Source organism: Nicotiana sylvestris, chromosome 2 (genome assembly GCF_000393655.2).
Source record: "Nicotiana sylvestris chromosome 2, ASM39365v2, whole genome shotgun sequence".
Taxonomy (NCBI): Eukaryota; Viridiplantae; Streptophyta; class Magnoliopsida; order Solanales; family Solanaceae; genus Nicotiana; species Nicotiana sylvestris.
Genome location: NC_091058.1, coordinates 19,892,320 through 19,918,582, shown reverse-complemented (window position 1 = coordinate 19,918,582; position 26,263 = coordinate 19,892,320). Strand labels below are relative to the sequence as shown.

At 33.4% G+C, this 26,263-nt stretch overlaps 2 protein-coding genes across 3 annotated transcripts; one reads left to right on the top strand and one right to left on the bottom strand.

Moving 5' to 3' along the window:
• Positions 1-13,657: 13,657 nt before the first annotated feature.
• On the top strand, positions 13,658-20,567 carry LOC104211362 (arogenate dehydratase/prephenate dehydratase 1, chloroplastic). Its single transcript, XM_009760405.2, has 11 exons — positions 13,658-14,260; positions 15,021-15,088; positions 15,176-15,268; positions 15,342-15,542; positions 15,755-15,835; positions 15,901-15,996; positions 17,964-18,041; positions 18,123-18,212; positions 18,291-18,358; positions 19,709-19,790; positions 20,398-20,567. The coding sequence occupies exons 1-11, from the start codon at positions 13,975-13,977 to the stop codon at positions 20,452-20,454; spliced, it is 1,200 nt and encodes a 399-aa protein (XP_009758707.1). The 5' UTR covers positions 13,658-13,974; the 3' UTR covers positions 20,455-20,567.
• Positions 20,568-21,397: 830 nt separating this feature from the next.
• LOC104211361 (lactoylglutathione lyase GLX1) lies at positions 21,398-25,183 on the bottom strand. 2 transcript variants are annotated; one of them, XM_009760403.2, is made up of 9 exons: positions 24,883-25,183; positions 23,977-24,098; positions 23,756-23,880; positions 23,224-23,288; positions 22,929-23,141; positions 22,388-22,435; positions 22,196-22,303; positions 21,721-21,873; positions 21,398-21,612 (listed from the first exon to the last, which is right to left on the bottom strand). In XM_009760403.2, exons 2-9 carry the CDS (start codon positions 24,093-24,095, stop codon positions 21,562-21,564), a joined length of 882 nt encoding a protein of 293 aa, XP_009758705.1. In that variant the 5' UTR covers positions 24,096-24,098; positions 24,883-25,183; the 3' UTR covers positions 21,398-21,561. The 2 variants fall into 2 exon arrangements, with proteins under 2 accessions (XP_009758705.1, XP_009758706.1); XM_009760404.2 differs by having other exon boundaries at positions 23,977-24,101; positions 24,883-25,180.
• Positions 25,184-26,263: the final 1,080 nt, after the last annotated feature.

Genomic DNA, 26,263 nt, shown 5'->3' with positions numbered 1-26,263 from the left:
GTAGTCACTAAATAATAGATAAGACAATAAGACAATAATAAAAGGAACACCGGAATTTACGAGGTTCGGCCAATTTTGCCTACATCCTCGGACACAACCAATATGTTATTGAGAGAAATTTGAAGATGTGGAATTTTGCTAAGGTGGAAATTTGTTGAAATTGGCAAAAGTCCCACATCGGTGGGTGACAATTTTGAATGAGAATTTTTCCCTATAAAAGGAGACCTAATGTGGATTAAGACACACCTCTCATTTGTCTCTTCATCTTCTTAAGATATTTGTATCTTTTCTCTTTAGTATTGTTTCAATTGTATTTTTGGAGTGGAATAACATATTATTTGTGTCCGAGGAAGTAGGCAAAATTGGACGAACCTCGTAAATTCTGGTGTTCCTTTTATTGTTGTCTTATTGTCTTATTTATTATTTAGTGACTGCCATAATTTTTGGTATAGTAATTGTGACTCAATCACACTATATACATTTGGCTTCCGCAACAGTATTAACTATACATGTATTAGCTATATAAGAAATGAAAGGGCTATCAAACATGGGATAAATAATAGTGAGTATTTTTTCTAACACATCATACCAAACGATCATAAGTGATTAGGATATGAAGGAAAAATAATTTATTTAAGTTCTTTGAATAATCTTTAGAAATTTCCACAATCCCTCACGCGAAAAAAAAAATAGCATTACTTCTATTTATAATAGTATTAAATCTACTTTAACTAGAAATTAGAAAATATATTCCTATATAATTTTGACTACAAATTCTAACTAGACAAAAATTAAATAAATTAATAAATATCAAATTCTATACAATTTTGTATTAGTTTTCCAACCGAATATTTATCATGAGCTACTAATATATCAAAAGTTGTTGTCACCTTTTGCCTCCAATCACTAGGCTATAGCAAATCAGTCAAAACTCAAAACTAAAAGCAGCTGTCATATCTTGGAGTCGGTAAAATTATACTGTAGTATTTCGTAAATCCGGTTAGTATAATTGCATTTTAATCAATACACTAGGATTAAATGAAATTTTCTTCTTTTCGTAGCAGGCAATTAATTATGTGAACGAGATTTTAACTGTGTTTGGATAGCTTTAATTAGTAGGTAGCTAATATTTTTGTAAATTCCAAAGAATAAGTCGTAGGAGGTCAAATTACTATGTGAGGAAGTGCATATCCTCAATTCCCTATACATAGTTTAACTGAAAACTTGTGTTGCAAGCTCAAATTGAAAGAAAGAGTTGCAAAATTCAAAACTAACAATTTGACTTGGATAGCTGATCAACTATAAAGTTACACATTTAGTCACCTAGTTAATATACATATACATGGGCGTCAAATGGACGAGTTGGGCCGATTTTGGACGGGTCATGCGGGTTGGGTTCATTTTGGGCAGGTCAAAAGATCCGTCCAAAAGTTACTTGGGCTAAGATGGGTTGGGTCAAGATAGAACAAAATTTGGGTCATAGCCCAACCCGCCCAACTCTTATCAATCTTTAGTTAATATATGTTGTTTTCTTATGAATTGTATAATTACTAAATAAGACTTTTTTTCCTTTTGTTATGGTTATATATAGCATATCAAATAAAAAAATAAATTTATTTCTAAGATATTTTAGCAAAGTTACCCATGAATTAATTTGGGCTAAAAATCAACACACCTATAAATGGGTTGAGATAGAATCACTTAAATAAATGGGCGGGTCAATAACTATCCTAATCTTGGGCGGATTGGAAGAGTCATTTGGGCTTGGGCAAAATTTAACAGTGGGTGTTCAAATCGAACCGAAAAATCGCACCAAACCGAAAAACCAAACCAAACCGATTAAAAAACCCGACTAGGTTTGGTTTGACTTGGTTTGATATTGAGTAAAAAACCGAACCAAACCGACATATAAATATATAAATTTTATTTATATTTTTAAGACTTTATAGTGATTTTTCTTTAGAAAATGTAGAAATATTTGGGATCCTCTCATGTATTAACCTTGAAAGCGTAAATTAACGAAAAATTATTGTTAAACGACTAAGAAAATAACTATCATGTGTTACTAAAAAAATTCTCCCATTAGAATATTTTAATAGATCATATGTTTGGGATCCTCTCATGTATTAACCTTGAAAGCGTAAATTAACGAAAAATTATTGTTAGACGACTAAGAAAATAACTATCATGTGTTAATAAAAAAATTCTCCCATTAGAATATTTTAATAGATCATATGTTTGTCCATTTTTTCCATATTTACTAAACATATATTCACTTATCAAAGTTTTATCTATAATTTTAATAAAGTAAGATTGAAATAATATTCATGTAACAAAAAAAACCCGAAAACCCGAAAAACTCGACAAAACCAAACTAATCCAAACCGATATAATTGATTTGGTTTGGTTTTGATAAAAACCAAACCAACCCGATCCATATATAAAATAATTGTAGATAAATTATACATCTTTCGCTCATTTTTAGGATATTTAAATTAATTTTCCAACCCCCAAAAAAGGAACTAATTCGGATCCTTTACGGGATAAGCTAGGCAACGTTTAAAATGATAGGGCTGAGCCGAATGAGTGGAGATCACAGGTTATGACGGGGGATTTGCATCTATATCCGCTTTTTGTGTCACGTTTTAATTTGTGTTTGTTTTGCAAAAAAAATTACAAGCGTACCCGCTTTTTCGCATAACTTCAGCATACGAGGCTAAAGTAGCAAAAGCAATCACGCAAAACTTCAGCATTCTATAGCTGGACCTGGAGTTCAGCTCTAGAGCTGAAGTTTTTATTTTTTAACTAGCAAACTTCAGTTCTAGAGTTGAAGTTTTTGTTTTTGTAACTGGCGAACTTCAGCTCTAGAGCTGAAGTTTTTGTTTTGTAACTGACAAACTTCAGCTCTAAAGTTGAAGATTTTGTTTTTGTAACTGGCGAACTAGCTAAAGTTTTTATTTTGTAACTGACGAACTTCAGCTCTAGAGTTGAAGTTTTTGTTTTGTAACTGGCGAACTTCAGCTCTAGAGCTGAAATTTTGTTTTGTAACTGGCGAACTTCAGCTCTAGAGCTGAAGCACCACAAGTAGCAGTGATTTTTTAGGAAAAATAGCGTACATCTTCTCACCTCAAACACGAATAAACATACAAAAACTCCAAAATTTTACTGCTCATCCTACTGGTAACTTAAACTTTTTTCTAAGACTAATTTGTTGTAAATTTGGGTAGAAGTACAACTGCTGAACTGCTCAATTAAAAAAGATTAACCTTATAACTAAAGCAGCGTTGCTTCTAGAGATAAATACCAGTTTGTTTTGTAACTTGAAGAAGAAAACGAAGGAGGAGAAGGAGGAGGAGAAAGGGGGCTGAAGTTATTTAAAAAGTGGGTACAAGTTAAAAGTTTTTTAAAAAATGGGTATAGGTTAAATGGGGGCGCCCCGTACAATTTTTACGGTTATGACCTTATCTTGGGATTTGTTTACATTTTGGTTTTCATAACAAGTCGGGGCTAGAATATGTAAAAATAGCACGGGTTAGCCAGTTTTTAGACTGGTCATTCAAAAATAGCCAGCAATTGCAAAGTCATTGAAAAATAGCCACTATTTTGATGCAATACGAAAAGTTCCAATATAATATACTGGAGATCGGTGCACCTGTGTATGAAGTTCCAGCATAATATACTGGAGATTAGAGCACCTGTGCATGAACTTCCAGCATATTATGATGGACCGGTATATTATACTGGAACTCCGGTATATTATGCTGGAAGTTCAGTATATTATACTGGAGTTCCAATATATTATACTTGAATTTCAGTATATTGTGCTGGAGTATTTTTCGGATTTTGAACAATGTTTTCGTTTAAATTTATCTTTACATAAAAAGTAGCTAAATCTCGATTACTTTTGAAACTATGACTATTTTTAAATGACCATTTATAAATCTGACTATTTTTTAATTTCTCCCCTTAAATATTGATCAGGAGTAATCGTTTATTTGAAGGATCAATACAGGTATAGACCTTTAAAAATTCCCTAAGTTCCCCTATTATTATTTTTTTATTTCTTTAAAAAAATATTATCTCCTATCTTATATTTCATTGGTTTACTTTTTTTTTTTTTTTTGGGTGTGTGTATGTGTGTGTTAGTAAAGCTCATCATTCCCTCTAATCAAGGATAACAAACTTCATCACCAAGGAAGAGGATCTACTGTACAAATTCCATTGGTTTCATAGCATAAATCTTGAAGGGGCATACCATGATCACATTTTGAAGCCAAATTGCATATCATCCCTTTCCATTCGAAAGATGATTAATATCCCCATTTCAATTTGTTTGAACCTATTTAATTGAATACAAAGTTTAAAAAAAATGAATTTTGAAAGTTTGTAGTGTAAAATAATCAATAGATATTTGCGATGAAAATAGCACGAGCTAGCTAGTTTTCGGACTGGTCATTGAAAAATAGCCAGCGTTTGCAAAGTTATTAAAAAATAGCCACTATTTTGCTGCAACACGAAAAGTTCCAGCATAATATACTGGAGATTTGTGCACTTGTATATGAACTTCTAGCATATTATGTTGGAACTCCAACACACAAAAAATTCCAGCATAATATACCGAAGAATGGAGCACCTGTGTATGAACTTCCAGTATATTATGCTGGAAGTCCAGTATATTATAATAGAACTTCAGTATATTATGCTAGAATATTTTTCGGATTTTGAGCAGTGTTTTCATTCAGATTTATCTTTAAATGAAAAGTGACTATCAATTACTTTTGAAACTGTGACTATTTTTCAATTACCACTTATAAATCTGGCTATTTTTGAATTCCACCCATATTTGTGTGATTATAAGTCATTTTATTAGGGGTAAAAAAAAATTAAGTAAAATTATTTTCAAATTTAGCAAGAATTTATTCTTTAATAAACTACTAAAAAAATAAGTTTATTTTCTTTCAAAACGAAGGATGTACATATTTTAGCTCTTTATCGGGACTCGTTAGAATTAGTTTAATATTTAAACACATGACTACAGATCTGTCTAATTAGACACATGACAACGAGTTAGTGCTAAATTATTAGCTCATGTTTACTAATATCCTAATCACCTAGCACCGCTAACATAAACACATTTTTTGATGGAAATGAAAATGCTAGACTTAGGGTGGTAAAATCGAATCCAAAAACTTACAAAATCGATTAAAAAAACTCGATTAAGTTTGATTTAATTCGATTTGGTATTGAGTAAAAAAAAAAATTGAACCAAATCGACATATAAATATATAATTTATATATATATTTTAAAGATTTTATATAAAAAAAATTAAAAATATCTAGAAATATTTAGGATTCTCTAGTAAGATGTAATATTTAATAGAATATGAGGCGATTTTTGACTACGTTAAATAATGAATTGTATCATTACTTTCTTATCAAGTGTTATTGAAATGCGTCAATTTCTTTGTTCTTCCATATTCATATGTCAGGATCTATTAAATTCTTATATCTTTTTCGATTTTGAAATGTTATTCGATAATTTAAATTAAATAGAACATATCATTATATAGGTATCATATTGATTTTCATGTTTATTACATTCGATTAACCTTGAAAACGTACATAAATGAAAAATTATTGTTAGACAACTAAAAAAATAACTATCATGTATTACTACAACATTTTTTCTATAAGAATATTTTAATAGATCATATGTTTGTGAGTTTTTTCGATTTATACTAACATATATTTACTTATCAAAACTTTAACAAAGTAAGATTGAAATAATATTCATGTAATAAAAACCCAAAAATCCGACAAAACCGAACCAATCTAAATCGATATAGTTGGTTTGATTTAGTTTTTATAATAACCGAATCAACCCGATTTATGTATACCCTAACTAGAATCACGGTAAAACCAAACGTAGGATATCTTCTTCCTTTTTTCCCTCTCTTTTTCATTACCATCGACATATGTTGCCTACCCCATCTTCGTATTCTCATCTACTCTCCCATTTGCATGTTAGCTAGTAACTAGTAATTATTATCCTAATTCTTCACATGCTCTATTCATATGATGCTCTTTTTATAATTAGTTTATTTAAAAAAGAACAATATTTTTCTATTTATAATATTTATTTAACTTTAAGCTTCTCTCTTACCCTTGATAGTATGCTCATATATATAGCTATAATTATATTGACATTAATTATTTAAAATCACAAATTCTAAAAATACTTTTAATATATCTCAAAAACCTTTCATTATTTATTGAATTCACGCCCAGTACAATGTCATATAAATGAAATGAAGGAAATAACATAGTACTAAGTGAAACTGCCACACTCATATAGAATATAAACAAACAGTATGGAAAAAAGGCAATGCGACGTGAATGTTTATCTTAATTTGTTTGTTTGTTTGTTTGTTTTTCAGGAGAAAGATTGTCTTTTAATTGGGTCTGTTAATGAGAGGAATAAGAAAAAAATCCTCTCGAGACGAGCAAGAGAAAAGAGGAAAGAATGATCCTCGGATAGAGTTACGTAGAAGTTACTTCGAACTGGGTCTTTTTATTTTAAATGCACTAAGATTTACGGCAATCAACTTTGTACCATATACCTAAAAGTCACGTCTCGCGGGACAAGTCATGACAAATAAACAGCCAATAAATATGTTACTATATAACATGTCCTATTCAAAAAATGAAAGTAAAAGTCACGTCTTGTGGCACAAGTCATGACAAATATAGATAGCGTCTAGAAAGTGAAAGATAGTTTAATATAAATAGCGTCTAAAACCTTTATTTGTTTTTCATTTCAAGTATCGGAGTCCAGTCCGTCTAATTCGAAATCATATTGCGTAAGACCCATTACAAAGAAAAGTTTTACCTATTATTAGAATTCTCTCATAACTAAGGGTCAAATTTGAGACCTCTAATTAAATGTGAAGAAATTTTATGTACTATTTCACCAAAACCCTTGATGGCCTTCAGTCCATGATAATTAGTCTGAAGATTACAGGAACCAGCCTTTTCTTTTTGGAGTTAAACTGTAATTGAAAACTTAGCCACTATATTCGGAACTCGTATTAATACCAGTTTCCCAGTAACTAATTGATTCGTAGGTCACTGTTTGATGCAGAAAATAATAAGTTGAAATTCACTGTTCAAAGTTTTCTATCCTTTTTTTTTTTGGTCGAGTTCGAGCAGATGAGAAGAGAAAGAGAGAATTTATCGAAAATCGAACATTGTACATTTCAAATATAAAACAAAATTAGTAAAATACCACTCAATTCTCTATTCAAATCTGATTTGTTATTAAATATCATATTCCTTAAGCCACCAAAGATTAACCTCCAAGGGGTTGCTCGATAAAGTGTACAAGAATAATGCTGAATAAAGTGTATCAGTAATGCATGAGTTGGTAATATAAGTATTAGTTATGCAGAGATTATTTTTTATCTACTGTTTGGTATGGTGTATTAAAAATTAAAATGCATTGCATAATTTTTAAGAAAATTAGTTGTTTACAAAAATGTCCTCCATATTCATTAGCTTTAAGAGACTTTAAGGACAATTTTATTTTTAACTATGCTAATGCACGCATTAATAGTTTTTGTAGTGCTAATGCCATGGTTTGTTATGTATTCTATTAAATATATATGGGATAATACAAAATAGGTTGTATAACTAATACTTGCATTAGTAGTACATAGGTTGAAAAAATTATGCTACCAAACAAGAGATTAGTAATAACAAAAGCTAATGCATGTATTATTTTCTCTAATGCATCTTACCAAACGACCCCTAATACTTGTATTAGTTATACATTCTATTTGGTATTATCCTATATATAACTAATACATAGTAAACCATGGTATTAACAATGCAAGGGTTTTTAATACTTGCATAAATATGGTTAAATAAATAATTGTCCCTTAAATCTCTCAAAGTGTACAAAGCTAAAGAATGTGGAGAATATTTTTGTAAACAACTAATTTTTTATGAAATTATGCAATGCTTTAATATATATACTAAACCAAACAGTTGATAAGAAATAATCTCAGCATAACTAATTTCAGCATCATTGATATCAGTATTACTAATATACTTTATTCAGCACTATTCTTATACCTACTACCAAACAACTCCTAAAGGCAATACTGCATGCATTCAACAAACTTCTCTGAAGTTTTACCTAGCTATACTATAATAGAAACCTATTTACTATCTTTATTTAGGTTCCTTGTTAATAACTTTATATATACATATATTTACTAGTTTTATATAAAATCATAAAACAGAGGAAATGCAACATACCTTAAATATAGCATATCAGTTACACATAATCCCCTGCATTTAAGATTCCAAAGGATTACAAAACATTTTCTCTCTTTCTTTAACAATTACCCAAATTTGTACTTACCCACCGTAAGAATTCTCTCTTACCAACTAATGCCCAAAATCTTTCTAACCCAAAAATCTCGCTTACTCACTCCTCTTCCAAAGGTTTTGATATCCGATTTCTCCCTTTCAATCATCCATTGTTATCCCCCCAAAATTACAGATTCTTTCTTCTTCCAAAGCATTTGATATCCGATTTCTCTCTTTCAACATCCAAAATCTCAATACAAAAGAAATTCAAAATTTTCTCTACAATCAAGTTGTGGGTAAGTTGTAGATACAATACTAATACAATTATAATACTATTATATTAAATTTTTAGTGTAGAGTTATGATTAAAACTTGAGAAAAATGAAGATCATAGTTGTATCATAATTTTTCAGAAATGTATCGCGATTGTATTATAATTGTATATGTATCATAATTATTGTAGGAATTGTATTACAAATGTATGATAATTGTATATTCATTGTATATTGTTATGAGCAGTTGTGAATTCGTGACGAATTTTACAATTTGTATCACAAATATGATTATTGTATATTAATTTATTAGTATTGTATCAGGTATTATTTTGGGTATTAGTATACCAGATACAAGTTAGATACAATTGTGATGCAAGTATGATACATTTATGTTTTAGGCATTGATGTATCAGGTACAATTCAACTACAATTATAATACAGTTATCATATAATTCTTGAATATTTTTTAATAATATAAAGCTGTAGGCAATGGTGAAGAGAGAAGATGGAGATTCTGGACGTAGATTAAGGGATTTTGATTTTTTTTAAAAGGAGAGAGAAGAGGAGAAAGGAAAACAAGAGAGGAAATGATGTAATTGAATCCCTTAATTGAAAGTACTAATAATGGAGTGAGAGCCTTTTAAAAAGCAATGTGTACAAGTTATAAGAAAAACTTAAATACTTGTTAAAAACTGCAAAGCATAGAGAACATAGGTAACTAGGTTTTTAATGTAGTATAGCTAGGTAAAAATCTAATTTTTGAACTGGAACTAGGTACTGTACTAGCTAGTGTACTACCATTGAATAGAAGTGCCCAATTACCTATATTGTTATGGTCCCCCTTGGGCCATCAATTGAGTACAATCCTAAGGGGTTGTGAGTGTTTTTTTTTTTTTTTTGGCTGCTAGTACTATTTACTTTATTTATCTCAATTTATACAATAATTTTCCATTTTCGAAATTCGAATTTTTAATTTTGATCGTGTATTAGGATATAGAATCCTTAAATTTTAGAAATAAAATTAAAATATTTGAAAACTATGTCAAAAGTACTATATGTTGCAATAATCAATAATAATTTAAAATATTTAAAAGGCATATGAAAAAATTATGTTAAAAAAATAATTTATTTGACTCCCAAAATCCAGAAATTGTCACAAAAATTGAGACGAATAAAGTAATTTATAAGTGTTTTCTAAACAATATAGGGAAAATTTTACATTAGAACAATTGGGCTTCATACTTTTCAATTTTATAACCCACATTTCAATTTACAACCATCTAGCCCAAAAATAATAGGCTAACTAAGATTCAACATCCAACTCTAATAGGCTCTTAAAATTACTATTTAATTTTTAAAAAAAATTCCTCAAGCTTTTAAATTAATTTTCGAATCAGTAACTGTGACTCAAATATTAATTCAACAAACCAAATTCATTTGGGTGGTGAAAATTAGATTTTTAACAAGCTTAAATGTGTGGGTTTAAATTTCGAATTTGATTTTGTGAGAAATTTAGAGTGGGATATTATTTAGACTTGTTAGAAATAGTATAAGGAGATTGTATATAAAATTTGAAGTCATTTAATGGAGATTTGGACTGGTTTTGAACAAGAATTGCAACTGAAAATTATAGAAGAAGTTCGTCTACAAACGCTTATATAAAAGTATATAACAGTGTATAATAGTGTATAAGGTGTGTTTCTACACTCATATACACTATTATACAAAATTATACATAATTATATAAAAAACTGACTTCGTCTTCCTCCTTGCGTCTTTTATGAAATTTAACTCAAATCTTGCTCAAATCTACTCCAAATCACTTCAAATGAACTCTTTTTGATATTTTCAATCAATTGGAACAACACCCAATCCAAACAACTAGCAAATTCAAAAAAACTCATTTTCAAAAGCAAAGCTTTGAATGATCTTCAATGATGGACTTCTACTCTTTAATTTTCTTACATTGCAAGCAGGTGGCACAGGAGGAGAGCAGAAAATACACGGCCCCTTGAAGCATATGCAGAAGATGTGAGAAGAGAGAGTGAAAACAATGGTTGTGAGAACACATATTTAACTCCATAGCTTTTAGAAGCAATGGTTGTAAGAATACAAATTTTGAATTTGCTAGTGCTTTTAAAATATGTATAATGTGGGCTAGGTGGGGTAAAACTTAAAAATATTTGCCATTTTTTATTATAGTGTGAAATCATGTGTATTTTCTTGTAATTCTTTCAACAATATATGGGTCCAGTACAGGTCTTTTTTTTAAATAAGAATTTCACATTAAAATGATTAAAAGGAATAGCAGAGAGGGGCTACTAGAGCTCAAACAAAAGATCTTACACATATTTTTAAACTATATTATTATGGAGATATTATTTGTGGCAAGAAAATTCAATTCTACATACTTTTATTTTTTTAATAAAAAGCAACTTTTTAATGTAATAAAGCACTTCTCCGTTATAGGAATTCAACTGAATCTTCTTGGACTAATATAGGTCCGCACATATTGGTATGTGACATGTTTGTAAAAATAGTATGATATAGCCAGTTTTCGGACTGATCATTCAAAAATAGTCAGTGTTTACCAAGTCAATGAAAAATAGTTACTATTTTGTTGCAACAGAGACCGATCCAGCATAATATACCAGAGTTCGGTGCACCTGTGTATGAACTCCAGCATATTATGCTGGACCGGAATACTTTGTTGGCTCCAGTATAATATACTGGAGACTGGAGCACCGGTGCTCCAAACTCCAATGTATTATGCTGGATAGATATACTTGCTGGAACTCCAGATATTATGTTGGAGTTCTAGTGTACTTATGCTGGAACTCCATCATAATATGCTGGAGTTCAAGTATACTTATGCTGGAACTCCAGCATAATATACTGGCATATTTTTTGGGTTTTGAACAATGTTTTCGCTCAGATTCATCTTTACATGAAAAGTGACTAAATATCGATTACTTTTAAAACTGGACTATTTTTGAATGACCAATTGAAAATCTAGCTATTTTTGAATTTCTCCCGACATGTTTTGTACACCGTCACTCTTTTTCTCTTTTCTTTTTTCTGGAGAGGCTCAAGTAGAGAAATAAAAATGGAATGGTCTGATAAGAGGAAATGATATATATATAGTTGGGAGCTACCTCTCAAGTTTCACCCTGTCTTTGCCTTTTTTTTTTTATTTAAATTTTCTTTTCTTTGATATATTACATATATATGTATAACTAGTTGGGAGCTCCCTCTCAAGTTTCACCCTCTCTTTACCTTTTATTTTTTTTAATTTAAATTTTCTTTTCTTCGATACAAGAGAAAAAAAGGAAAATCTGAACAAATATTGTTTTTATTTCATTAAAAGTATCCCAAACTAAAAAATATGCAGTAGATAGTACTAAAGTAAGTCATTTTTTTGTTAGGATCCGAAGTTTTTTCCTTTAAATGATAATTATGCCTTCATAACAAACTTCTGAAAATTATTTTAAGATGAGTAAATGCAAAAGGGATAAATACATGAAGTGCATTTAAATTTCGTAACATAAAAAATAGCTAGTCAAATACCAGAAGTTAGTGGAATTGTCACAAGTTACAACCACATAGGTGAATTTGGCTAAGCGTCATCTTCCAACCTCCACCAAATTTCCAAAATAAAAGCACCAACCAAATAACTAATTTTTTTTTACACAATAAATAGTAGTAGCTAGGGCGGTCAAATTTGGCCCCACCCCAAATAACCCGCCCAGGAAGAAATTCAAAAATAGCCAGATTTACAAGTAGTCATTCAAAAATAACCAGCGTTTCAAAAGTAATTAAAATTTAGCCACTTTTCATGTAAAGATAAATACGAACGAAAATACTGTTCAAAATCCGGAAAAATACTCCAGTATAATATACTGGAGTTCCAGCATAATATATTGGAACTTATATACTGGAGTTCCAGTATATTATACTGGAATTCCAGTATAATATACCGGTCCAGCATAATATACTGAAACTTTCCGCGTGTTGGAGTTCCAGCATATTATGCTGGAAGTTCATACACAGGTGCACCGATCTCCACTATATTATGCTGGAACTTTCCGTGTTGCAACAAAATAGTGGTTATTTTTCAATGACTTTGCAAACGCTGACTATTTTTGGATGACCAGTAAAAAAACTAGCTAGCACGTGCTATTTTTACCCCAACCCGCCCAAGGTTGGGCTGATCATTGACCCGTCCATTTATTGACCTCATCCTATCTTGACCCAACCCATCTTAACACATTTAAAGTTGGGCTAATTTTTTGCCCAAATTGATCCATAAGTAATTTTACCAAAATATCTTAGAAATAATTTTTTTTGTTTGATATGTAATATATGACCATAACAAAAGAAAAAAAATCTTATTTAGTAATTATTATACAATTCATAAGAAAACAACACAAATTAAGTAAAGCGGGATAAGAATTGGCGAGTTGGGCTATGATCCAAATTTTAGCCCATCTTGACCCAATTTATCTTAGCCCAAGTAACTTTTAGGCGGGTCATTTGACATGTCCAATCATTGACTTAACCCGTTTTGATCGGCCCGAAATTAACCCACCCGCCCATTTAACACCCTAACGGCAGCAGTTTAAAATAAGAAAATTATGGATTGAATGTGTTCTAACGCAAGAGTAGCATTCAACTGATCTTGTTTGTTATTGGTATTTTCTGCATTTCTTTTATTTGTTCCCCACATGGCTTTAAATTAAGAAATGTTGGTAAATAAATACATACTAAAATTGAAAACCTCAGACGCTGGCAAAAGGTTGCTCTAGTGGTAGAATATTTTCATAATCAACCAATTGGTAAAGTGTGAACAAAAATATATCTTATCAGTATCCATATAGTATAAACTGTTTTAAATAATAAGTACCTTACTATAAAACAAATTATCTTAATTTGATTTATAAGAAATCTGATACTAGTATAGAAGTTTTTGACCAATGTATTAAATATGAGCTCCTTTTAATCTTAGGACTGCGTAAATGCAGAGGTTTTTTCATTCAACTGGTTTTCCAATGTAGGCCGTCTCCTTTTCAAGACTCTGTTACAACCATTGGAAACGTGTAGCCAACATTCTTCTTACCTACCTCTCCACCATTTCTACATTTTTTTCTCCTCAGTTTCCCAAGAATTAGTTTTCATTTTGACCATTCTTAACTGAGACAAATTTCATAAAGAAACTAAATAAGACAACATAGGACAGTGTCTTATCTTTGTGTCACATTAGTCTGATGTGTCTGAATTTGTATGCTCATTTTTCACCACATTGGGAGTGGTACTACACTGAAACATCATGGCTTTGAAAACTGTGCCAATTTGGGCCTGTTGTACCAATCAGCAGCATTGTTGTACTTATCCTAAATCTTTGAAATTGGGTTTTCCAGATTATGGGTCTAGGCTTTCTGGGTCAAATTTCTTGAATTTCAGGCCCTTTAGGAAATGGGAATGTTTGGTTTTGTTGAGTGAGAGAGCTATCACTCCTGTGGAAGATGAGGAGCCATTAACTTCTCCTGCTGCTGCTGAAGACACACAGATCACTCACTCCAAAAGATTTCACAAGGATTTACAATCTTTACCAAGTTAGTTTTTTCATTATTTTAATGTTGGGTAATTTAGTATTGTGTGATTCAGAATTTCTTGCCTTTAGTGATTTGAGACAAATTCAGAATAAAAATGAAGTCTTTTTAGAGGGGAGTATTACTTTTTTGGGTTCTGCAGTTGGTGGGATTGTCATAGAATGAGAATAGACTTGGGGGGTTCTTTTAGAATGGTAAAAAAATGAGGTGTTTAGAATTGGATGAAAAAGATTGATCTTTGCATAAAGTTGGAACCTTTTCTCAGTCCATGTCATTGTCTTATCAGATCCTATTATGTCAAAGAGCATGTTACCTTAGTGTCATTTTTGGGTCCTTATTGTGTTTTGTTCCTGTACCATGCATTTGACATTTCTTCTCAAATGTATGACTTCAATTTGTTGCCTCTGTTGACAGTGAACAAGAAAAAAAATGTTTGGTAGTACATATTCATTCACCATGATGTAGACGGTGTGTGCATTCCCATAGTTGGCTTTTCAGATTTCATTTATTCCATATTATCATGGTAGCTACAACTGAAATGCAGGCAATAACCTCTTTCAATAATGGGTTAATGCGTTTTATAAGGTTCTACTCTAATGAACATCCAACGTACACTTTATCATGGATGAAAATGTAAAAAATCATTTGGATACTAATTCCGACGCAATAATTTTTTATTAAATTCAGTTCTTGTGTTCACGGGATTATTCAGTTCCTTCCGTTTTTGTCTAAATAATGACACAATTTTTTTTTTTCATTTCAGAACCCTTATCTGCCACTGGTCCTTCTTGTGGTCAGGGTGATGGTTCAAAGGTGCGAGTTGCCTATCAGGTAGACAGCAAGCCTCCATTCTCTTAACTTTTTAATTTTATTCTTAAGTGATATTTCTCATAAATTAATCCTCTTTGTGTAATGTAGGGAATTCCAGGTGCATATAGTGAGGCAGCTGCACTTAAAGCATACCCGAAATGTGAAACTGTCCCATGTGACCAGTTTGAGGCTGCATTTAAGGTATTTGTGTTATTCAACCAAAGTGATTTTGATCCCGCAGTTTGTCTTTAAAGTAATAGTTCTCATTTCTCAGGCAGTTGAGTTGTGGTTAGTTGACAAAGCGGTACTCCCAATTGAAAATTCAGTTGGTGGGAGTATCCACCGTAACTACGATCTACTCCTTCGGCATAGGCTGCATATTGTGGGAGAAGTGCAGTTGGTTGTTAACCACTGCCTTTTGGGGTTGCCAGGAGTCAGGAAAGAGGAACTAAAGCGCGTCGTGAGCCACCCTCAGGTAATTGTTTCATTTATATTCAGAAGAATCTCTTTTTTCTCCTCGTTAATTGTGGGAAGATATAGAAATATTGGATTAGCTTTTGGGGTTAAGTTAGACCCAAGTTCTTTTTTTTTATATAAGAAAACAGCAACTTCCTTTAGTTTCGCACATTGAATGTCTGCTTCCATTTTTATTTAGTAAATGTTAATACAACCAGTAATTGCTTTCAGGCACTTGAACAATGCAACATTATGTTAAATAATTTAGGTGTTACAAGGGTCAATGGTGATGATACTGCCAGTGCTGCTCAGGTACACCTTCAATTCTCACTCATTCTCTGCGGTTTGTGTTTCCACATTATTTGACACCTGGACAGATTGTGGCATCTGAAGGGACGAGAGATACTGGAGCAGTTGCAAGTGCTCGAGCTGCAGAGATTTATGGGCTCAGCATTCTTGCAGAAAGAATTCAGGTAAGGATTTTGCATTTCTGAGGTTTTCCTTCTGTATTTACTCTTTACTGCATGTCATCTTTGTGTCTTTTGAAATTGCATTTGATATTCTTTTTAGTAATTTAGGTCTTGAGCCACATTCGCTGCCGGTGTGGGCACCTCATGACTTGAATATATGAATATCCAGTGTGTTTATATGTCCATAAAATAATAGCATCTGCTTAGACTGCATATCGACCAATAACTCTCTTGAGGATTTTGGCTGACCTTCAATGATGTGACACAACTCCAGAATGTTAAGACTTAAGGGTTTAGATTTACTGGAGCATGGGATGTTTTCCTGGTTCATGAATCACCAATTCCTGGAGGGTTTAGAGGTTTCCTACAGAAAAAGAAGACTGAAAATTTTACAAGTTTTTTTATTTATAGTTCTTGTTAATTGCACCCATCTTTTTGCTTGATTTATGTGTGGAATCCGCCATGGGGATTGATATTTCCCTTTCATCTTTTATCTCAAATTGCCAGAAGGGTCAGAGGAAGTTATTTCCTTTGTTAAATGATGTAAACCTACTTGCTAAGTGGTTCATTTTGGTAAAGTTATACGTTACTCTAAAAGTGTGAGACAGGATATTGCTCGTAATTGATCTTTCTTTTTTCCTCACTGTAGTTATCCCTATGAAGGGGAGCCTTGGAGCAACGGTAAAGTTGTCTCCGTCTGACCTATAGGTCATGGGTTCGAGCTGTGGAATCAGCCACTCATGCTTGCATCAGGGTAGGCTGCCTACATCACATCCCATTGGGTGCGGCCCTTCCCGGACCCTGCGTGAACGCGGGATGCTTCGTGCAACGAGCTACTCTCTAAGAAGTATTGTAAATAATGTTGTTTACAGAAGATATAGTTTGAACACTTCTTATTAGCCCTTCAATTCTTGTCTCTATCTTCACATGGAACCATAAGAAACTTAAGGAGTAAAAGCTAGCAATATGGACCGAATTGATTAGAGAAGAAACAGATCATGTAACGAGCAAGAAATACATTTCCTATAAGAAGTTTGCATGCACATCAAAATGAGGATGCATCTGTTTCATTTTGGTAATCTGGGAAAAGAAGGAATGAACGTTCAGAGGGAGTTCTGGTTGTGAACCTTGTCTGCTAAAACATTTCATCTCCATTGGTGTTTGGGCACAACTCCAGATAAATTAGGAGTATGGTAAATGGCCAGCATCAAAATAGTTAAACTACAAAGATGGTGTTTTGGGGTGTGGCGAGGTTATTCAAGGATAATTCTTCCTTGTCAACGCTCAGCATCAATATACGCATTTTTGTTGCAGATAGTAATGCTTCTAGGTTTGAGTTCAAACCTCGTGGCTGTATTTGAAACATTTGAGCTTCATCTCTTGCTCTATGAACCACCACACCCATGTCGATTTCTCCAAATATTCAAGTCATATCCCAGCACCAGTCGATGAAGTTGAATAGTAACTAGTAAACTCTGGATAATTAATTAAAAATAGAAAGTCAAGTCATAATTACACAATAATCATTGGTCATTTAACTTAATTAAATAGAAGTCGAGTCAAATTACATCAGTTGACTGACAATATTAAGTAGTAATTTTTCAACAAAAAAATGTGCCGACAAGCACCTCCGAATCCTAATATTCATGTGATGACGAATCAGGTCTCTAGATCCGCACCAGTGTCGGATACATACACCTGTATGGGTTCAACAACATTTATATGCCTGTATATAAGAACATAGTTATCAAGGCAGTCCGTGGCCTACTCGTTCTCGACAGTAGAAGATGTTTAATTGTTTAAATCTTTTGTCTGTTTTTAGCATCTTTATCACAATTACATGCAAATTATTCTACCCTCTTGACTAAGCAGATGCAGCTAAAAACTGCAAAGCTACATGTCAGATATATTTGCTGTAGTCTGCTGTAAAACTTCAGTAATATGTGTTATTTGAATGGCCCATTAACCAGGATGATCAAGATAATATCACTAGATTTCTGATACTAGCAAGGGAGCCCATAATTCCAGGAACTGATAGGCCATATAAGGTAATATCATATTTCTTATTCATCCAACTTATTTGTTTATGCAAATAATTGATATTCCCTTTTACATTCCCCAACATCTAGACTAGCATTGTCTTCACTCTGGAAGAAGGGCCTGGAGTACTATTCAAGGCCTTAGCGGTTTTTGCTCTGCGAGAGATCAATTTAACGAAGGTATTTCCTTGGAAATGCTTCTGTAGTTCCCTTCTCTGGTTAAAGGCTCTGAGATATGTTTTTGTTGCATTCATACAGATTGAGAGCCGGCCTCAAAAGAAGCGCCCATTAAGGGTAGTAGATGACTCCAATAAAGGAAGTGCCAAGTGAGTAATAAAACTGTTTATTGCGCTAAGCACTAGGAATAGTAACTGACTGAAGCCATGTCTGCTCTGTTTGATTTATCTTTCCCACTTTGGATATCTTCCAATTATAATTCTTGGCTTCCATTAATATAATTTGTTATCTCGATTCAGTTAGAATTTTGAGAAATGTAAGCTTGAACACCCAGTACATGAGTTTCGCAAACTATAGCTAATCGCAAACCCAAATAGAGGAGGGTAACGGTGGGCTAAAAGCCAGTGTAAAAATAGATTACTATGATGAATCCTTTTTTATTAAATTTGTGAATAGAGTTGAATTGTTATAAAGGGTTCATATAGCCGACGTTTGGGATTGAGTGTAGTTGATTGATTGATATAATAGTTCTCTTGAGATTTTGGATTTACACCCACGACTTTTGCTAATTTCTTCCTAAAGGGAATAATGGTTTCGTAAAAATCATCTTTTTTCAATTGCAATTTTGGAAAGAAGAAAAAAAGCCGAGATGTTTTAAGGTTGCATTTGACCAGTCGTCTCCCTCCCACAATAAATTCCTTATTGTGACCTTGTCCCACTCCATGCCCCATAACCCCTTTTCAAGTTGCGGAGTAGTGAAGCATGTACGTAAAGCAGCAAAATTTGGAGGAAAGATGAATCTTCAAGCAAGTAAACTTAGTCCTTGCCTCTGGTATATGTTTAATATGCCACTATAGCGCTCCTTGATACATGATGTACTTGCTTCTAATTTTCTGGTGGTCAAATTGTTAAAGGTACATTGTTAGATATACTGCTTCATAAACAGTTCAAGTGCCTGAAGCTTATCCAGAAACCAAAAAACGAAAGAAAAAGAAATAGTTCAAGTGCCTTGAAAAAAAAATGGAATCGCAGGAGTCATTCAGATGGCTGTATTTGTTTATCCTTTTCATTTTGCCGGGGAAGAGAAGGGTGGAATTGGAAGTTTAGAATTTGTGTTCTTCCTTATTTAATTTTCATGGAAGAAGCAAAAGTTAAGGAGGATTTCTGCAGCCAAGAATGTGACTTTTTCTAGTTCCTCATGACTTCCTTTTCAAACCATATATTTATTTGGTAATACTCCCTTCCGTTGATTATCCTCTTTTCCTTCCCCACATTTCCAAACCATAAATGTGTTTGTTAAGTCACAGCATGATTGAGTAACATCCAACAGCTCCGGTCCTTTTAACTTTTCTGACTGAAGGATCAAATGCCAGGATGATCCTTTACAATTACATACTTGCACATGTTGCTTCATTCTCTTCTCATGGCTAGGGTACGTTTTAACTAGGCATACGTGTCTTGTCGTGGAGTGTGAGAAAGTGACTAAAAATTGATGGCAGGTACTTTGACTACCTCTTTTACATTGACTTTGAAGCATCGATGGCAGAACCACGTGCTCAGTATGCTCTTGGTCATCTTCAGGTCAGTACATCTGTCTCTTATATGACCCCTCAGACAGTAGACAAGCTGCTAAGGTGGCTCTATTACCATCTACATGTGTTCTCTTGTTGCTGTTGAAATTGCTGTCTTGTGCCACCTGCTCATCACTTGATCCTCAAACTGCACTTAATATAGTAAAATCAATATCATTATGTTTATGTCTGAAAATCCAAGAAAAATGTTGCTTTCTTGCCTTGCTTGTGGGTAGAGTTTTGGGCAACAGAACTAAGAACATCATGTGCTTTTTCTTTGGTTATCTCCTTCTGTTCCTTCTTGTGTCAGAGAAACTTATATATGCGTGTGTAAACATAGATACACACATACATGCATACAGACATATACACACACACAGAGATATATACACGTACAAATAGATATATTTTTCAACTACGATGGGCTTATTATAATGGACAATGCAGAATACATCTAGCCAATCCCAAACTCGCTTCAGATTGAGGCATAATGTTGTTGTCTTTCCTTCTATTTTATACTCTTTTTTCCTCTCTTTGCAGCTGTATATTTGGGTATGCCATGCTTGCAGGATCTGAACACCACATTTCTAAATTTTGTTAACATTTCTTCTATACAGGAATTTGCGAGATTCATTCGAGTTCTTGGCTGCTATCCCATGGACACAGCTCTATAATTGCTTACCTTCCAAAAGTATGTTACATTGGAAGATTCAACTTGAAAAGGAGTTTAATCTGCCTAACTCCTCCATCGCGATGACGGACTTTTGATTTTAAAAAAAAAAAAAAACTTGCAAAGGAGTTTCCCGACTTCAAAATGTTGTATGTGTATTATCTGGTGGGAACTACCATTCCCATAGTTGTGCCCGCCCTGTGCTCTCAGATTCCTTTCATATGCATTTTGAAAGATTTGTTGGTTCAGTTCCCACCCACCCCCTATATTTCTAGGTTAGCTGTCTGCAAATCTCAGGTAGACCTATAGCTTTTGTCCAATGATCAAATTGTTGGTCCTAGTGATTCAAAGTTCCAAAAAATAAAAATGATTGTTTATTTGGAACTTCCCCCTCTGCTGAGGAAAAGGATGCACTTGCTAAATGTACCGAGATACGAGATTCCAGTGCAGTTGTGTTTTATACATCTTTTTAACTTCAATCCTTATGTTTATCAAACACCCATATTATGTCTTAACAATATTCAAAGTTTTCCGTTGATCTCAACTAATAATTATTCAGAAACTTAATTCTATCAAACTGCCCAGTAGGACTGTAAAATTATCCCACCACAGCCACCTTGCTTTGCTGATCAGTGTTCTAGGTCTGAAGCTAGTGTTATAACAGACCTAGTTGCTAACGGAAAGATGAACGGAAGCTGCTAAACGTAAAGGGGTTTTGCAATTGTGTTACCATGTGTTGGAAAGGTAAAAACCCATTGAATCAGAATACAGTAACATTTATTGTTATCACTGCTAAATGTTAAGGTGTTGCAGTTATCTGCTCTTGCAGTAGTCACGATACATCAGCCCCTGCCTGTGGGTATATCAGAAACTATACGTACTTGCTGATGGGATGATTTCATTCATTAGAGAAATTCGAGGGGAGGAAGTCTACAACATACTCATAATAAGGCAAAGATGTCATATTTGTATTGTAACACACGAGAATGTCTCAGAAAAGTCCTTAAACATAGTTGATTACGGTGCTAAACCATCTGCATGTGAAGATAACTACCACAGCTGACAATTTATTTATATCTAGTAAAATACAACCAAGCATCTTCTTGACCAGTTACTTTGACGATTCTAGCTCCTTCAGAAAATCCTGATTATCAACCAGCACCTACACATAAACACATCAAAGGCAAGGACACAGTAATGAGCCTCATATCACATTAAGATGCCTTGCAAAAGCGCAGTGATGATACACGTATGATAACCAGACACTTACTGTTTTCCAGCCATCTGGATCCAGAAAAGAAGTAATCTTAGTGTTGAGTCCAGGAATTGGTCCTGGCTGTCTAGTTATCTTTCCTCCGAGCTCTTGGGTAACAAGGTTGACAACCTCAGCACTTTTGTAAACATCATCAGTGCTTATTGCAACCTGGAACAAAATCACATGAGTTTTCAGCCTATAAGATGTTTGTAGTGAAGTTCATGGTTAACCATTGACCATGGTGATACCAAAAACTGTTCCAGGTGGAATTTCTACCAAGAGAATAAAATGCTTTCAGAAACTCATGTTTGGCCAGAAAACATGGTTTATCCCGCAAACAATTGGAGAGCCCAAAAAGAATTTGAAAGATCATTCCTTCAACAAGTATTGCTGCTCTTTAACAACATAATCAAAAAGGGGGAGAAGAGCTAGAATGAGGATTCAATTCTAGGTAAGTTTATGAAACAAACATGCACACTAGTAGATCAACCTGTGCATAAGCATTTCCTTTTGTGTACTCGGTCACACCATAGTTGTATGTCAGCTCAAGTACAACCGTCTCGTGCTCTGGAGCATATCCCATCATAGCAATGGAATACTGCACAAGCATAAAAGATAAGTGTCAGGAATACTGTATATGTAATCTGAGCTCCAAGGCTGGCAAGAGAAAAATCAAACATGCCTTCTGGTCTGGTCTGTCAACTTTCTTCACCAGTTGCATCCCAAGTGCCTACATTCAAAGAGAAACTCTGTCAAATTACCACAAATTGCACGCTACACTTGTAGATAAACATACATAATTATAACAAAATGTTGACATTGAGTACTTCTTAGCCCAACCTGAACTATATATCTTGAGCAACAAATACAAACACAATGCAATTATCTTCTTTCTGAATTTGTCATAGTGGGTATATCTTCAACCAATTTAGGCCCACATTGTTTAAGCTTAAAGAAAAGTAAAGATTTATCCGCCGAACATGTCTAACCCAATGCTATTCACATTTCACAGTTTGGCCATGGGATCAAATTTTTTTTATAGTATTGCCTTTAATGTATCATATAAACTAGAATTGAGATAAATGGATATGTCCACAAAAATGGCAAGCATTCTCTTTTTCTTCACAGTTCAGCTGGAAATTTCTGTATAAGTTTGCATTTGGAAAATCCAGGATATACACGAGAATATCCATAAAGAGCAAATATAAGTAAGAAAAGGTCACCTTTTCATAGAATTTGATAGAGCGCTCAAGATCACCCACACGAAGCATCACTTGGCAAAGTGGTTCAGGAGTAGACGCTCGCTGGAGGATTTCGAAGAGGTAGCCATCAGGATCTTTGACAAAAGCAATAACAGTAGATCCACCCTTGACAGGACCAGGCTCCCTTGTGACAGTACCACCCTTGGCCTTTATCTCCTCAACTAGTTTGTAAACCTTAAGAAAAGAAGTAAAGATAGCAAATTTAGAAGAAAAGATTGGTGCCACATAATTTTGCTAAAAAAAAAAAAGCACTTACATCTGGTGTCGCAATAGCAAAATGCCCAAAGCCAGTTCCAATGTCGTACTTATCAACTCCATAATCTGTGTAATGCTAGCTATGTCAGATTTGAAAATTATACTTCAAGGTACAGTATACAGTTCAATTATTGATGTGGGATAATCAGTAAACTATTTAAAATCTATGCTCCTTAACCAAATAATGCACCTTTGGTTCAGTAAATCAAGTCTTCTCCTGGCATCCCCTTCTCCAAGAGGCTCCCTATTGGAGGAACTGTAAGCTAAGTCTCATACTTTATCCTCTAACAGTCCCCAAGAAAGAGAAGAAAGAAAACTCAGATAACAAAGCAAGAACAATCCCTGTGATCTTCAGGGAAGGAGTTTTAAGACGAGAGACTAAATCTCAAAGCTCACGGCCTTTAGAAGCTTATCACATGGTGAAGACCATAGAGATGGCCAACCTCCCTATTTTTCTTTTATGAACTAGACAGGGGCTATATCTAGAATTAAGAATCCAAATGTAAGCAGACATACAAAAGCTTTTAACTTACTATATGTCAACTCCACCACAAACTGAGACTCTTCAGGGCCAAAACCAAGAAAAGCATTGGAGTATTTCTCCTCTGGGATATCTCTCTTCCTCAACAATTTCATTCCAAAACATTCTGTGTAAAACCTAGAACAAAAGAAGAAGAAAAAGATTCCACTATTATCTGATCACAAAAACAAGATCAACATTTTGTAAAGGATCTCATTATGTTGAACCACATACTTGATGGTACGGTCAAGGTCACCGACGCGATACACGGCATGCAAGATCCTGCGCTTATCTTTCTTTGGCCACTCCAGTAACTCATTACTTGGGACAGCTGGTGCACTAACTTCCGCCATGTTCTACTTCAATGACAATAACAGATACTTCAATGAACCTCAAGACACATAACAAAAACATAAATCATACAAGAACTCAATCACACAGTCCATACATTACACAAAAGCCTTAATTTTAGAAGTGGGAAATCCCACCCACCCTCGTTTGAACAATTTTTTGTCGATAAAGTCATATGTTCAAGTTAATCGATATTTGAGTTATGACGGTAGTGTCCCGCCAGCTTGCGCGCACCTGGACTATTCCACTGGCTGGCTACCTGCTACTCCCACTAATACAGAACTCTGCCCATCAAGGCTTAGGCCGACGTGAGAAATGACCTAGTGTTTTTTTGCCTCCACTGGGATTTGAGTTCATTTTGTAAAATATCAAAAAGTTGATAATATCACAAACAAGAAAGGACAAACTATAATAACTTCTGCTCAGCTCCATCAACACTATTATCTCTTTTTACCCAGTTTCACCCAAAAATTTAAAATTCCTCCTTTCATCTCTGTCTTTCCTCACTTGAAACAATATCATCTGACACCGCATAGCAAAACTACCATTTTCAAGCTTAATTTACAACATTCATATGCTAAATCAACACTTATTTATTTGCTACAATTTTGTATAGCATTAATGAAAAATTAGCAACAATAAAACAAAAAATCAACCTTTATATAGTAGTTTTCAAGTAATCTCTAAATATGAAAGGATTCACAGTGCGATAAAGAAATGAAGAGCATAAAAAACCCTAAAGTTGAAGAAAAAATGTATAGAGATCTGAGAGAGAAAGGGAAGTGTTACCAGATTGAGACAGAGAGTGATTACTGGTAGAGTGAAGATTCCAATTGAACAACCTAGACACAAGACGACGGTTCTAATTTATAATACTGAAAAACGGAGTGCTAGAGTGACATGTAGTTACGCATTTTCTTCGTGACCGATTAACATTTAGCGGCACGATAACGATTAGGACCAAATACGAAACGTGGATTGATAAAAGGCGTCTCTGTTTTCTGTCAAGTGATTTTAACATCTACTGCTTCTATGACGTGGCAGCATATTTGTCGTTTGGTGAGACAAAGGGGATATAATTTTTTTTTTTTGTTTGGTTGTGAAATTCAACTATAAGACGAATTCCATATGTTAGTTATTAGCGTAATGAATAATTTCTTACACCTCTACATATATTCCTCTCATTACATTAGTATGTACTTTATTTTTGAAAAGTGAATCTTTCACTCTCCAGTATTGGCTGCTCAGATCGAATCCAAATCTTAATTTTCAGGCCACGAATTACCATTAAGAAAGTTAACATCTTTTTGTTTTTACTACTACTGTCTTCTTTAAATTTTTTTGAACTTTCTGCATACATAATCTTTATAACCCCCCAAATCAATCGTTAAGTAAACCAACCATATCAGTGGAGCAAATGAAGTAGTCACATAATTTTGGAGAACCTAATGACTATAAACAAAGAAATTTGAAAAGAAAGGTGGCGAGAATATACTCTTATCTCATGATCTTTGCTGAGATTGTTGACCACCACAACGATTAGCTTTCTTACTTTTTAGTTAAACAAACGAATTATTCTCCTTACAGGATTATTCTCTTTCATTTAATAATAACAATGAGTAAATTGGTAATATTTCACGGAATATTCTGTGTATATTTTGTATTTAGTAATAGCATATTTGCTTCCATGTGAAGACTGAAGGGATATAATTGCTTACCGTATTATGCATAGTGAGGAGTTAATTTCTTGCATATTATCATTTACTAGAGATAATCTTTACTCTTTTCTGGTAACACAGCAAAATTTCAGAATGAAATTGACATGCCAATCACTTGTTAGAGTCCACATTTAAAATGTGTGTGTATATCATATGGACCGTACATTAGATCTAGCTCTAGACAAAATATCTTACCACATTGTAACTCAAATGTTTTTATCATGTAGGCTGTACATTATTTTAGTGTATTATCTGATATAGATAAGAAATGATACTCTGATTTATATATGGGATTTTTCGGTTTATAAAATCTTGTGGAATTACTAATATATGTAGGAAATAAAACATCACGGCTGTGTTTAATACGAAGGAAAATATTTTCCACTAAAAATGTTTTCTCGGATTTAAGTGAAGAACGAGTTGAAATAATTGGCATCAACTTTAGAATTAGG

Excerpts from the sequence above, each read along its gene's own strand:
- LOC104211362 (XM_009760405.2), top strand. The coding sequence starts at position 13,975 with ATGGCTTTGAAAACTGTGCCAATTTGGGCCTGTTGTACCAATCAGCAG. Across the intron at positions 14,261-15,020 it reads GGATTTACAATCTTTACCAA|AACCCTTATCTGCCACTGGT; the intron begins GTTAGTTTTTTC and ends TTTTCATTTCAG. Across the intron at positions 18,213-18,290 it reads GAGAGATCAATTTAACGAAG|ATTGAGAGCCGGCCTCAAAA; the intron begins GTATTTCCTTGG and ends GCATTCATACAG.
- LOC104211361 (XM_009760403.2), bottom strand. The coding sequence starts at position 24,095 with ATGGCGGAAGTTAGTGCACCAGCTGTCCCAAGTAATGAGTTACTGGAG. Across the intron at positions 23,881-23,976 it reads GACCTTGACCGTACCATCAA|GTTTTACACAGAATGTTTTG; the intron begins GTATGTGGTTCA and ends CTTTTGTTCTAG. Across the intron at positions 22,436-22,928 it reads CTATCAAATTCTATGAAAAG|GCACTTGGGATGCAACTGGT; the intron begins GTGACCTTTTCT and ends CTTTGAATGTAG.